This window comes from Marmota flaviventris, chromosome 8 (assembly GCF_047511675.1).
Source record: "Marmota flaviventris isolate mMarFla1 chromosome 8, mMarFla1.hap1, whole genome shotgun sequence".
NCBI classification, from domain to species: domain Eukaryota; kingdom Metazoa; phylum Chordata; class Mammalia; order Rodentia; family Sciuridae; genus Marmota; species Marmota flaviventris.
Genome location: NC_092505.1, coordinates 40,750,508 through 40,763,003, shown reverse-complemented (window position 1 = coordinate 40,763,003; position 12,496 = coordinate 40,750,508). Strand labels below are relative to the sequence as shown.

General features: G+C 48.7%; 1 protein-coding gene across 1 annotated transcript; it reads right to left on the bottom strand.

Annotated features, from left to right (window-relative positions):
• Positions 1–2,008: 2,008 nt before the first annotated feature.
• Ap2m1 (adaptor related protein complex 2 subunit mu 1) lies at positions 2,009–12,145 on the bottom strand. The gene is made up of 12 exons (XM_027951438.2): positions 12,041–12,145; positions 9,913–10,029; positions 7,882–8,147; positions 6,202–6,284; positions 5,809–5,814; positions 5,475–5,610; positions 5,233–5,374; positions 4,649–4,768; positions 4,413–4,548; positions 4,215–4,312; positions 3,613–3,724; positions 2,009–2,616 (listed from the first exon to the last, which is right to left on the bottom strand). The coding sequence occupies exons 2-12, from the start codon at positions 9,984–9,986 to the stop codon at positions 2,482–2,484; spliced, it is 1,308 nt and encodes a 435-aa protein (XP_027807239.1). The 5' UTR covers positions 9,987–10,029; positions 12,041–12,145; the 3' UTR covers positions 2,009–2,481.
• Between the last annotated feature and the right edge of the window lie 351 nt (positions 12,146–12,496).

Here is a 12,496-nt window from a genome sequence, read left to right as displayed (position 1 = left end):
GTCTAGGCCCGCCCCCTACCCTTCCCCCGAAATCTCGCTCCTCCTCCCACAGCGCATGCGTAGCAGTGACGTAAGAAACGAGCCGAGGGCGCGGAATCTGCCGGGCGGGGAGAACAGGGCTGGCAGAACCGCGCGCAAGCGCCGCTCCCAGTTTAGATGAGCTTCTCCTTCTGCGCCTGCGCGAAGCCTACTGTTGCAAGATTAGCCATGTGTACAGTTCTCGCAGCCTTTTGGGAGGTGGCGATCCAGAAGCGAGGGGTGGGGCAAGGGCCCTCAAGGTTTATCAGGGCGCAAAGCATGAATGGTCTTGTGGATGGGAGTCTTCCAATAGGATGAAGATTGATAAAACATCGTTTTCTGCTAGGTTTTTAAGCGTTCTTCGAATTGCTTATACAGTTGTATGTCCAGGCAGGTCCACTTTGGAACCCTCTGAGAGCTTTGCTGACTCATGCCCGCCCTGCCCTCTCAAGAAGCCCCAGGCTGTCTTCTGCGTCCGCTGGTTTTGTTCCAGTCTGGCTGTTCAGGTCAGCCAGGTGCCTTACCCCCGCGCGGCACGACCCGCCCTCCCTGTTTTACACTTCTTGACAGTGTAGTCGACCCTTGCAAATTATGCCAGTTCTTTCACCACCCCAGGGCACAACCTCATACAACCCCAAAGGAAAAGAAAACCAGATAGACACCACAGACGGTAGAAGTTCATGGTATTTATTCCCTACCTACACCCACAGCAGGCTTTCCTGCACCATGAATCTCAGTGTCAGTAGAAGGATATTTCTCTTCATAGATTCCTCAGGTAGAAGTTAGGATTCTGTCCTTACATGACGCTACTGTTTGATATTTTAGATAAATATTCTTCCAACTTGGGGCTCTAAAATTGGCACCTAAAATTACTCTTTATCCATTTATCGTTTTGATTAAGTATGGCCACAATGAGGAAACATTCCTGATATTTAAAGGTTTAAACTACGGTTCCTCTCCTTTTAATCACCATTTTACAGGAAATACAAGGAGGAATAAAGTGACCCTGGGGGATACAACAGGTAACTTCTAACGGGAAACTACAGAACTCCAGGTCCTCAACAAAAGTGAGAGCTGAGGGGAAATGTATGGATTTTAAGACAAGATGCATGAACCAACCACAACTGATCCTAACTGGACCCAGATACAAGTTATGGAAAATTTTGTAGGATATCTGGGTTAAGTGAACATATACTGGATATATCAAGGAACTGACCATGAGTTGATCATTGCTGAAGCTGGGTGAGGGGACATGGGGGTTCATTACATTATTCTATTTGTTTTAAATTTTCTGTTAATAGATTCGAAGTTTTAAAAAAAATTAAACAAGAGAAAACTAGAAAGGGCAAATCTGCTCTTTTACCTGCCCCAGCATGCTGGCAAGATATGGGACATTCCCTGAAGGACTAGCTCACCACATTTTTCTTTGCAGGGGTGGAGGTATCCAGAGGAATTTTCTAAAAGACATGGAGAAAATAAAATCTTTCCTTTCCTAACCCACCAAGATTCAGAAAGCTTGGCTAAATAGAAAAAGGATGGAATAAGAGGTCAGTTTCTCAGGATGGCTACAAGACCAAATGAATCTACTACTCTTGGGGAACTGGGGGTCAGGAGCTTACTCTTGAGCCCTTTGCTTCTTAGAGAAGCCAGGAGACATGGACCAACACCAAATAAGATAAGGGCTTGGAAGGCCTGCAGGGGACTCATAATTGTAACAAGGAAAGAACCTTGAGAGTATTCAGAATAGAAAATTCTACTCAAAACAGGCAGAATAAGAAAATATGGGGCTGGGGTTGTGGCTCAGTGGTAGAGCAACTGCCTAGCATGCATGAGGCACTAGGTTTGATCCTTGGCACCACATAAAAATAAAATAAAAAGGTTATTGACTCCACGTACAACTAAAAAACAAATATTAAAAAAAAAAAACATGTGGGAAGTCCTACCAGTTCCCCTCCCCCTGTAGCTTTCACATCAACACTTAGCCAACAACTCCGCTCTACAGAGTTTATTGGGTTTATAACTGGACGAAGTCACACTTGTACAAAATGAAGCTCACACTATCCCAAAGCAGAACAGGGATTGAGGATTAGGGATCCGTTACTGGCCTTTGGGGGAGCTCTGAGGTGAGGGGCAGCCAACCCTCCCACTCCAGAGGTGTGGCCACGGGGGTGGGGAGGAAGGGGACCCACCTGGCTTTGGTCACAGAACTCAGCCTGGCACTAGGCCAGGACACACAGATGAATTAGGAAGAGCAGGAGTCCCAGAAACCACCCTGCCCAGGGAGCCCAGGGACTGCTCCACCAGTCCCACTTGCAATGCAGTTGGTTCAGACCTAGACTCAGGGGCTGGTGCAAAGGGAAGGCAGCAAAGCAGAAGGGAGGAGACACTGATGTGTGGTGGCTGGGGGCGCCTGGACCTGCAGAAGAGGGTGGGTAGGAAGGTGGGCTAGCTGCCACTGGACAGCTAGCAGCGGGTTTCATAAATGCCGCTGCGGCCAATGTACCGCACCCATTTGATGACATCATGGTCGCTGTAGTTCAGCTTCGGTTCAAACACCTTCAAGTAGCGCACCTTGAGGCCAGAGGGCGCAAATGGCACCTGGGCAGGGAATAGTTCCAGTTAGGACTGTGGTCTTCCTCTCACAGCATTTCTCTGAAAAGTTCAGTAGCTATGCCCTACCTCATTTCTACTATAGATGTTTGAATGGCGGGGGTCCTGAAAGAAGATAGGGGTGGTGGGGAGCCCTCTAAGTAACATTACTAAAGAAGAGAGAATATCCAAGAGTAACCAGCAATAATTTTGGGTGTTGAGTCAAGTGCTACCTGAGATAACTTGAATCAATTCCTTTAATTAGGAGGAGGCAGCAGCAGCCAGAGAACTGCATTAGAACATACTTATCCTGCTCAATATTATGTACTTGAAAAGTAAGGTGGAGAAAATTATATGTCTAACACATGCAAAGTCTGCTCATTGTCCTGTCTGTAAGAAAACTTGCTGCCTTACTTGAATTCACATTTTTTTAAAAAAAATTTAATTTAAACCCAGGGGGGACTGACCACTGAGATATATATATCCAGTTTTTTTTACTTTTTAATTTTCAAACAGTGTGTTTAAGTTGCTGAGGATGGCTTTGAACTTGGGAATCCTTCTGCCCTCAGCCTTCTGAATCACTGTGGTGCAGGTACCACAGCATCTACTTCTTACCTGGCATTTAAACAATTGAAACTTTTTCAAAGAACTGTTTCGCAACACACTAAGAGAAATCAAAATATTTTTCTCAGGGGCTGGGATTGTAGTTCAGTGGTAAAATGCTAGCCTAGCATGTGTGAGGCACTGAGTTCAATCCTCAGCACCACATAAAAATAAAGGTATTATGTCCATCTACAATTAAAAAATAATAATTTTTTTTTTCTCAGTGTGAATAGCAATTTCTACTAAGATTTTTAAAGGGAGAAGAAATGGTCTATGAGTTAAAGTCACTTCTTCCCTCTAGGTCTGTTTTCTCATCCCTAAGGTACAGAGGTTGATCTGAATGATCTTTCTTATCTTTCCCAGCATATCCTGCCATGGTGCTAGGCCCCTTCTCTGCCATACCTCAAAGTTCATGGAAATAGGGGGTCGAGCCCATTTCTTCTTGTCGTTGGTGGGCAGAAGCTCAATCTCTGCACTGATCTGCGATTCCTTCATGCCTGCCATGCGCTTGATCCTGGGAACAAAGGAGCAATGGGTAGCAAGTGCCCGTGATAGCTTGGAGGCGTTTCAAAGGGGGATTGCCATTTCAAACTGGGTGAGAACCAGGAGCTTATGGGAGGTGCCAGGACAAGGAAAAGTAATCAGGACCCTGAAAACCACTTGCTGTGGAACCTTGGGTATGTTATTCCTTTAGCACTCCAGGTTGCACTTTCTGCTTAGATGGGCAAATTATCCCTTGCCCTGTCTGTCTGCTTTACAGACATATTACTAGGACAACTGAGAAATGCTAAAGCCTTTTGGAAAAAGAAATGTAAAAAGAACCCAAGTGCAGGCAGGCACACACAAGCCGAAGAGCTGACAGCACAAGCAGAGGCTCCCAGAGAAAAAGGCACCATTTTTCTTCCCGCTCCACAACCCACAATGGATAGGACAAAAGGTGAAACTTAAGAAGGTACATTATAGCATCTAGAGAGCAGCTGTGTCTTCCTGAAGGAAACACTCACTTCCACACAATGGCGTTCTCACTGGCCTTGTACTTGGCCTTCCCCTTCATGCAGATCACCTGCACCCCACTCGTGTTCAGGGGGGTTGGAATCCTCACCTAGAAGTGACACACCCGTCAAGCTCTGTCAAGCCCTGACATATACTACCTTTATTTCTGGAGACAAATTCTTCCTCCTCCCCAAGCCCCTTGTCTTCACCTCAATCTTCTGGGCCAGCAGTGACGGCTTAAAGTTGGACTTGATGACCACCTTGACCTCCAATTTTGTGCGTCCTACTTCCCGCACAAGGGGGATCACCCGGAAAGGAAGGATGATGTCCTTGGTGGTACGATACCTTTGGGGTTGGAAAGTGAGGTTGGCAATGAAAGCCTGTTCCACTCCTTCCCCCACCTCCAGCCAGCAATACCCGCTGCCTCCTCACTGCCCAATGGCACCTCATGAGCTCAAATTCTCCATCTGGTGGAATGAAGCTGATGCTGCGTTCAGAGTCAAACTTGCTGAGTCGCACACACTGGTGGAAGGTACAGTCATCAATGGCAATTGATTGCTTTCCGCTGCAAGCAGAAGAGCTCTCATTAGTATAGGAGGAGTGGCAGGTGTCAGGCCGGGCAATCTTACTACTCCAGACTGACACCACAGTCTCAGGACACAGTTTTCTGACTCAGGGGTCCCTGTCCCAGAGTTTGGGAAGAGAGGGAGCTTTGCAAACTCATCATCTCTTTAGAGGCCTGTTGCTTGGGACATGGGTGTTTCTGGCACACTGGGCAACAGCTGTCAGTATGCATCAATGAGACCTTGGTCCTAGGGGCCAAACAAGGAGTCTGTTCTCTAAGGAGAGTAGGCTAATGGCAACCCCTCATTTCTTATTGCTGATGTCAAGAGCTATCAGCTAAACATACACTTAAGAGAGTTTGCAATTATAGCATAAATGAAATCCAGAAGGACGTTGGTCCACCAAGCCCCAGTGAACCCTTCAAAGCCCACTGCCCTTTCCCTCCTGTTTCCCTGACTCAGGCACCTCTTGCTTGTTTCATCGGCTGTGCCTTTGCCCTGTTTTTCAATGACAATCTTGTCATTCATCCCAAACTTGCATTCAGGCATGCCACTCAGGTAGCTCTTCATTACCACCCGGCCTGATACATGGGCACTCAGCACCTGCCCTGGTGAAAGAACAGATAAACGGGAACAGCTGAGTCAAGCAGGCAAGCTCAGAGATCCTGCCCTGGCCTCCCTCTGGCTTCATCATGAGAGGGCCCTCACCCTGTGGGGACATGAGCAGGTTCACACTCTCTAGAACATCCAGGAAGAGTTCGTTCCGCCGATACTTGATGCCCTCCCGCCGCCAGCCGATCTGCCCAGTCACCTGGCTGGTGATCTGGGACTGCTCTTCTTTTGTCTACATAGAGGTAAAGACAAACAGCAATGGCTTTGCTCCTCTCCCTTTTCAATCATTCTATGTCTTCCCACTTCACCCTCACCCCACCTCCCTTCTTGGCCTCTCCCTGTAACCCATTCTTTCCCACAGGTCCCCATGGGGCAGGGCCTAGAGAAAACAGAGTAAAGCCCAAGGGCAGAAGCCAAGGGAGCAACTTACCTGATGCTGGAGGACACGGGGCCAAAAAAGGTTCCCACAGGAAGCCATAGGGGAGGCAGAAAAGGAGAGAAGGCTATGAGGTTTGGATCCTATAGGAGGGCCCAAGTGCTCTTCTCCTGAAGAATACTAGGCCTCCAGAGCAAAACCTCACCCCCCTGTCCCCAGCCCAAAGGAAACTGCTTGATCTGTATTCTTGGTAAGAGATGCTGAATCGGCTGCCCCTGGGGTGGAAGGACCACACAAGGCAAAAACAGGCTTGCTGTCATTGCAAGAGGCTCAGGGCAGGACTTCCTGTCAAGGGCGGGCTCATGAGTCAGCTTGGACAAGGCTAGGCCAGCTGGGCAGAAGGGAGGTTGGGCTCCACCCGGCCTATGGTCTGTACAATGCAAGTACCTGACTCTTGATGCCCTGCTGTGTGATGAAGGTTTTCAGTGCGCCTGTCTCTGAGTTCTGTGGGTAGCCAAAGTCCAGAATCTCTGCAAAAGGAAGGGAATTATTAGCCCCTGGACAAACCTATAGTCACTTTCATTCAAGTTTCCTGACCTGGGCATGTCTGGTTAGCACAGCTCCCTAAGACTATGTGGAATCATTGCACAAAGTATTCTACCTTTGTAGCATTTACTCTGTGATTTGTAATTCATAAAAAAATCAAATAAGGGGCTGGGGATGTGACTCAAGCGGTAGCGCGTTCACCTGGCATGCACGGGTTGCTGGGTTCAATCCTCAGCACCACATAAAAATAAAAATAAAGATGTTGTGTGTCCACAGAAAACTAAAAAAAAAAATCAAATAAGGGCTGGGACTGTGGCTCAGGGGTAGAGCACTCGCCTAGCATGGGTGGGACCCGAGTTCAATCCTCAGCACCACATAAAAATAAAGGCATTGTGTTGTGTCCATCTACACCTAAAAAATAAATATTAAAATAAAATAAGCTGGGCACAGTAGTGCATGTCTGTATTCCCAAAACAAACAAACAAACAAACAAACAAAAACAAAATTGTTCTTGATGTTTTCCTCACTGATCTTGCCAAAGTTCGTGACCATTACTTCACACATCTTAACTCAGGAGACTGAGACAGGAGGATCATAAGTTCAAGGCCAGCCTCAGTAACTTGTCAAAAAAGAACCTGTCAAAAAATAAAAAGGGCTGGGAGGAGGGCTGAGGATGTGGCTCAAGCAGTAGCGCGCTTGCCTGGCATGCGCGGGGCGTTGGGTTGGATCCTCAGCACCACATAAAAATAAAATAAAGATACTGTGTCTACCGAAAACTAAAAATAAATATTAAAAAATTCTCTCTCTTAAAAAAAAAAAAAAAAAAAAGGGCTGGGAGGAAGTACTGAGGATGTAGCTTAGTGATAAAGCACTTGCCCAGCATATACCAGGCCCTGTTCAATACCCAGTCCAGTAATATAAACAAACAAACAAATGAACTAGGGGTATAGCTTAGTAATAGAGTGCTCCTCAGTTCAACTCCCAGTATCACCAGAAAAAAAATAAAATTAATAAAACCCAAAAATGTTTATTTTTTTCAAACAGAGAAGACAGAAAAAAGTCACATGGTCAGTGGGTCAGAGGTGAAAAAACTCTGTACCCCCTTTTTTTTCTAGAAAACAGATGCTGAGAAGGTGGAAAAACTAACCACCATACCCTACAGGTGAACAAGGAAACAAAGGGCACTCCATGAGGCTTGTAAAATCTCATCCTCCCACATGCTCCGAAGTAGCTGTTGAGATGGAAAGCCACGACAAGAATGAATGAACTAAGGCTCAAGTCACAAAGAAGAGAGGATGAATTTTGGAGGCTCAGCCACCAAACCTGAGTCAGGCTCTTTAGTCCTATGAAAACCAAAACTTCCCTGCCCCCACCTGCTGGCCTATTTCTGTGTTCTACTTCAGAGCAGTCTTTAAGTCTGGATTTGAACTGGCTTCTCAAGGATAGAGAGATCCTAGCCTGAGAGATCAGGTATGCAGGAAACAAAGTTCAGAGTACACTTGGACTTCAGATCTGCTCCAGTCTCTAGGTCATACCCAATTAGGTTCATTCCCACAAGGCCCACCACTCCCCCATCCTTACCATCCAGCAGCTCATATATGAGCACAAAATTGTTCTTGATGTTTTCCTCACTGATCTTGCCAAAGTAAGCGGCCATTACGTCACACATCTTATAGAGGAATTCAAAGACCATGGCAGCGTTGACATTTTGCTTGGTGACAGCTGCCAGCCAGATGTTGGACCGCTTAACATGGAAGAAGCTGGTGCGAGCGATGTTGGTGACAGGGCTGCGTACCTGCTGCCGTGCATGGATAACATTGACTCGAAAGGCATCCACTGCATTTCTCCTAAGGGAAAAGGGTGCACAGAGCCTGCTCAGCACCTGGGAAAACCCCACCCCATGGGGGTCAACCACAGCTGTTAAAAGCCCCACCCTCCACACTGCTGAAATATGACATGTATTCTAAAGCCAAGGTCTAAATCATTAGGGTGGTTCCCTTCTTATGGCTCCCAGTGGGGCCAGAAGGAGGGTCTGGATTAGGCTAGTATCTGATAGCCATGAGAAAGAGGGAAGTCAAGTGGCAATGGCAGAAAGACAGATGTAATATCAATAAAGTGAGGTTCCTCAAGTTTAGAGAAGTATGTTTCTAACTCCCAGGCCTGGCCCCAATTTCCCACCTATACTTAGCTACCACCTCTCTAGCACCTTCCCAGTAAGCTCCATGCCCAGGAGAGAAAAGACCCTGTTTCATTTCCACTAGTGAGCCCACTGATGGAGAATCCTCCAGGAAGTTGGACCAGTTTGACTTCAGAGAAGGCTCTAATCTACTGGGTAAGAAGTATCAAGGAGTAATGAAGCTATGCCACTCATTCTTGTCCAGTATACAATTCCAGAGCAAGTTTAACTTGCTGTATGAATAAAAAATGATGAAGGAAAAAAAATGATGGGGGGTTAGGGCCCCCCACCCACCTGTACCTGGGCAGCAGCTTGATACGCCGCTTACCTATTGCTACGGCAGCCAATGAGATGGGATGAGAGAAATGACGCCAGCAAGAAGAGGAGAGTGACAGCAACGAGAGAGAGGGTTAGACACATGACACACCAGGGAGGGCAGCACACACCATGAGGTAGAAGCAGACAAGACAAGCAAGGGTAAAGAGCATAGCAAGGCATGCAAGGTGGCATGTAACCTGGCCTTGACTTAATCGTGTAGCTCAGCCATGCCACCAAACCAACAGAGAGCCACAAAGGCCAGGCCAAGCAAGCCCATCAACTAGGGAGCCAAGAAGCTGGGGTACTGCAATAGGCCCATGCTGTGACTATATATCTCAAGCTCTTTGAGGAAGAAAAACAGGTAGCAGGAACCAGAAGAGCCCAATCTCATTAGAGCTGCTGAGGCTATGTAGTTCTCAGTCAGAAAGATGACATGCAGGGTGGGGCAGAATGAGAAATAAGGCTGTGGCTCCTTCTTAAGGTCTGAGGGAAACAGAACATGGCACTGTCCTAGGAGCATGGCCTCCCTGTCCCTTCTTCAGTGACCCAGAGCGCGCCTTGAGCATGCTTACAACCTCTCCCAGGAATGACCCAGAGGAAGTGAAAACAGCTGAGTCAGCAGCTCAATTCCTCCTGAGAAAGGGAGTGGGAAAGGATTGCCTGGAGAGACTTTTAAGAGAATCCAATGAAGGCTCTCAATGTGAAAAGGGCTTTAAGAGCAAGATTTAGATTAGCACCTCGAGCCTGGCACTAACTCCATTCACTGGAGACATCTCCCTATTCCTGAAAGGAGGAATTGACCTGTCTAGGTAAAAACACTTATCTCCAGCAACCAGAACTGTAACTAAGGAACAATGGGAGCAGGAAGGGCAGGAGTTCCTTAAAGATGTAGGGCCCCCTTCATTCCACTGGTCTTGCCTAGCATCCAGAAAACAGGCTGCTAGGCCAATACCACCAGACCTAATAGGAACCAGGCTATATCAGATGAGCTTCCAGGATGCAGCAAGGGGTGGGGGTGGGGGCCCAAGTCAAACCTGTTGGGATAAGACCTGGTCCTGCATGCTGGGGCTGAGAGGGTGGGGTAGGGGGGACATAACTGGCTTAGCCAGGGGACTCACCCGATGTCATCTCGGTAGACCCGGGAGATGAGCACCTCCCCCTTGTGATTATAGATGAATAAGCCTCCAATCATGGCGGCAGCTCAGTCTCCTCGGCCCATCGCTCTGAGAACTGACCTAAGGACAGGTGGGGGTGGGGTAAGAGAAGTCTTCAGAACCCTTGCAAATGTCCCCTGTGGGGCTGAACAGGTCACTGGCTTTTTCCCTGACTCAACCCTTTACTAAGTGACCCTGCAGCCCTCCCAGGCAAGCCCCTCCCCTCAGCTAAGCTCCAGTTCCTGTTTATTCCACACAGGATGGAAGAAACAGACAAGGGCTCAGGATTCTAAGGCCATCTTGACCCTCCCTTTTCTGGAGTCACCCCCATCCTCTATTCACAGCGCTGAGCTCACCCCCACCCTCTCTCCACAGCGCTGAGCTCAGCAAGGATCCTTTTCAGCCCCCTTCTGTGCAGACTCAGGCTCCAGCCAGTGAGTCACCGAGAAGGCCTGCCTGCGGCTGCAGGAATGGCGGTAGGAATTACTCCAGCTGGCTCAGGCCTGGTGCCCCCAGGCACAACCTTTAGAGCACCAAGTCTCTCAGACTCCATTACCCTACTAAGAAGGCAGCAGAGCCTGAACCTCCAGAAGTCTACACATTCCAGGAAAGGGTGTGGGTGTGGGGGTGGGGAAAGAAGGGAGGCCTTAGGCTCTGATGAGAACCAGGAGTGTGACCAAAGCAGGCACATCTCTCCAGGCAGTCAGATAAGCAGGCAAAGAAGCAGAGGGAAAAGGTCCCAGCACTAGCAAACCACCTTCAGTGACCCAGGCTGCTTATTACAGTGCCCAGAACCATCCTCCCTGCTTTGGGAAAAGTTCCTGAGTTCAATAAAAATGAGGGTGTGTGTGTGTGTGTGTGTGTGTATATGCAGATTCATAAAATTGATCCTTCTAGCTGAAGTTGTGATTCTAAACCTACCAAGTAACTCACTTTTGGCTGAGTGCTTATAAGCAAGGGGCAGGATATCAGAATTATTATACAAATATATATATATATACACAAACTATTTGGGTCAAACTAATTTAGACTGAGAAAAGGGGTTAATTTGGTTCTAGATTTCCTGGATTAGCCCTGGTATTAATTTCACATGGGGAAGCTTAGCAGACTTTTCTAAAACTGGAAAATAAAGCCTTTTACTGTGGCTGTCACCATCACCCAGACTAGTGAGAAATCTCTCAAGTGATGAAAACATTTCCATCCCTGAGTCCTAAAGAAGGTGAGAGAGGAAATGCAAAATGCAGGTAAAGCCCTGGGCAAAGAACCAAGTCTAAAGGTATCAAGTGGTAGGAAGTTCTGGGCACTGGAGAACTAGAGGTGGGGCTCTGGACAGGAACATAATATTGAGTTAAGAGACCCGTCAGCAGTATACTCAGGTGAATCCCACAGTTGCAAACAGAGCTGATGGGGCCCCTAAGGAAAAGAGACTGCTGTATGGCAAAGGTCAGGGCTTTGAAGAGGAAAAAACAGCAAGGAGAAGTTGACAGTGGCAAATACGGGAAAACTGGAGAGATGGGCCCACTTGAGCTTTAGGAACAGAAACACGAGCGGATGGTGGGCTTTTCGCTAGGGAAAAAGACATCGTGGGAAGAGATGGTGCCACGGGGTGCGGGGGCTGTCACAAGCCTGAGGAAAAAGAGCCGCGGGGTGTCACTGTGTGAGACCTGTCACCGTCCAAAGAGGCATTACAAAGAGGTGTCACTGTCTTGGGAGATGGAGGAATTGTCCCTGCGCCGAGGGCAGGTGTACGCTTTTTCTTTTCTTTTTTTTTTTTTTTTGGGGGGGGGGGGGTCACCATCCTACTCAGGGGGCGCCGCGCGGCGTCCCTGCTCTGGGAGGATTCCGGTCCGTCTCCCTTTCACTAGAGGCGCCCGATGGATCAGGAGGAGGGCGCCGCTCCCCGCCAGTCCTGCAACCGCACCCCAAGCACCCCCGCCCCGCCGTCAGCTCCCTCCCGGGTCTGAAGGCTGAGGCCACTCCCGGGTATGGGCAGCTTTTCACTTAGCGCAGTGCAGGGAAGGGCAAGGCTGAGCAGCGGGACAGGCAACCCGCGGAATTCTCCCCACCCCGTAAGGCCAAATCCCCAGCTCACCTGGCGTCTGCGGCCCCCCGCTCCGCCGACCCAGCCACTCTCCGGATCCCAAGATGTCCGCCCGCCCCCCTGCTCGCCTGCCCGCTGCCTCGGCTTTCACCGCAGTGCTGCGGCCCCGCCCCAGCCGCAGCTGCGCCTGCGTGCCCGCCTCCCGCGCAGACTACAAATCCCGTCAGGCCCCTCGGCCTTCTCGCGGACAGCTCCGAGCGCCCCAGGCTAGGAAAACTACAACTACCGACTGCCTTCGAGAGAACGCCCCCGCCTTCGGGGATTAGGCGGGCCCTACCCAGAATACACAGTCCAACACACGGCGCTCCTCCCACTCTATTTTCTTACTGAGCATCCCGGGAAGTGTAGTCTTTGCAGTTTCTAGTGTTCCTATTTTGATATTTCCGGAGAGCTTCAGAGGATTAGTACCGTTTTTTGAAGCTTGTCTGTTAATTTCGAATTGCTGTA

Excerpts from the sequence above, each read along its gene's own strand:
- Ap2m1 (XM_027951438.2), bottom strand. The coding sequence starts at position 9,986 with ATGATTGGAGGCTTATTCATCTATAATCACAAGGGGGAGGTGCTCATC. Across the intron at positions 5,375-5,474 it reads CCTGCTCATGTCCCCACAGG|GGCAGGTGCTGAGTGCCCAT; the intron begins GTGAGGGCCCTC and ends TTCTTTCACCAG. Across the intron at positions 3,725-4,214 it reads GAGAACGCCATTGTGTGGAA|GATCAAGCGCATGGCAGGCA; the intron begins GTGAGTGTTTCC and ends CTTTGTTCCCAG.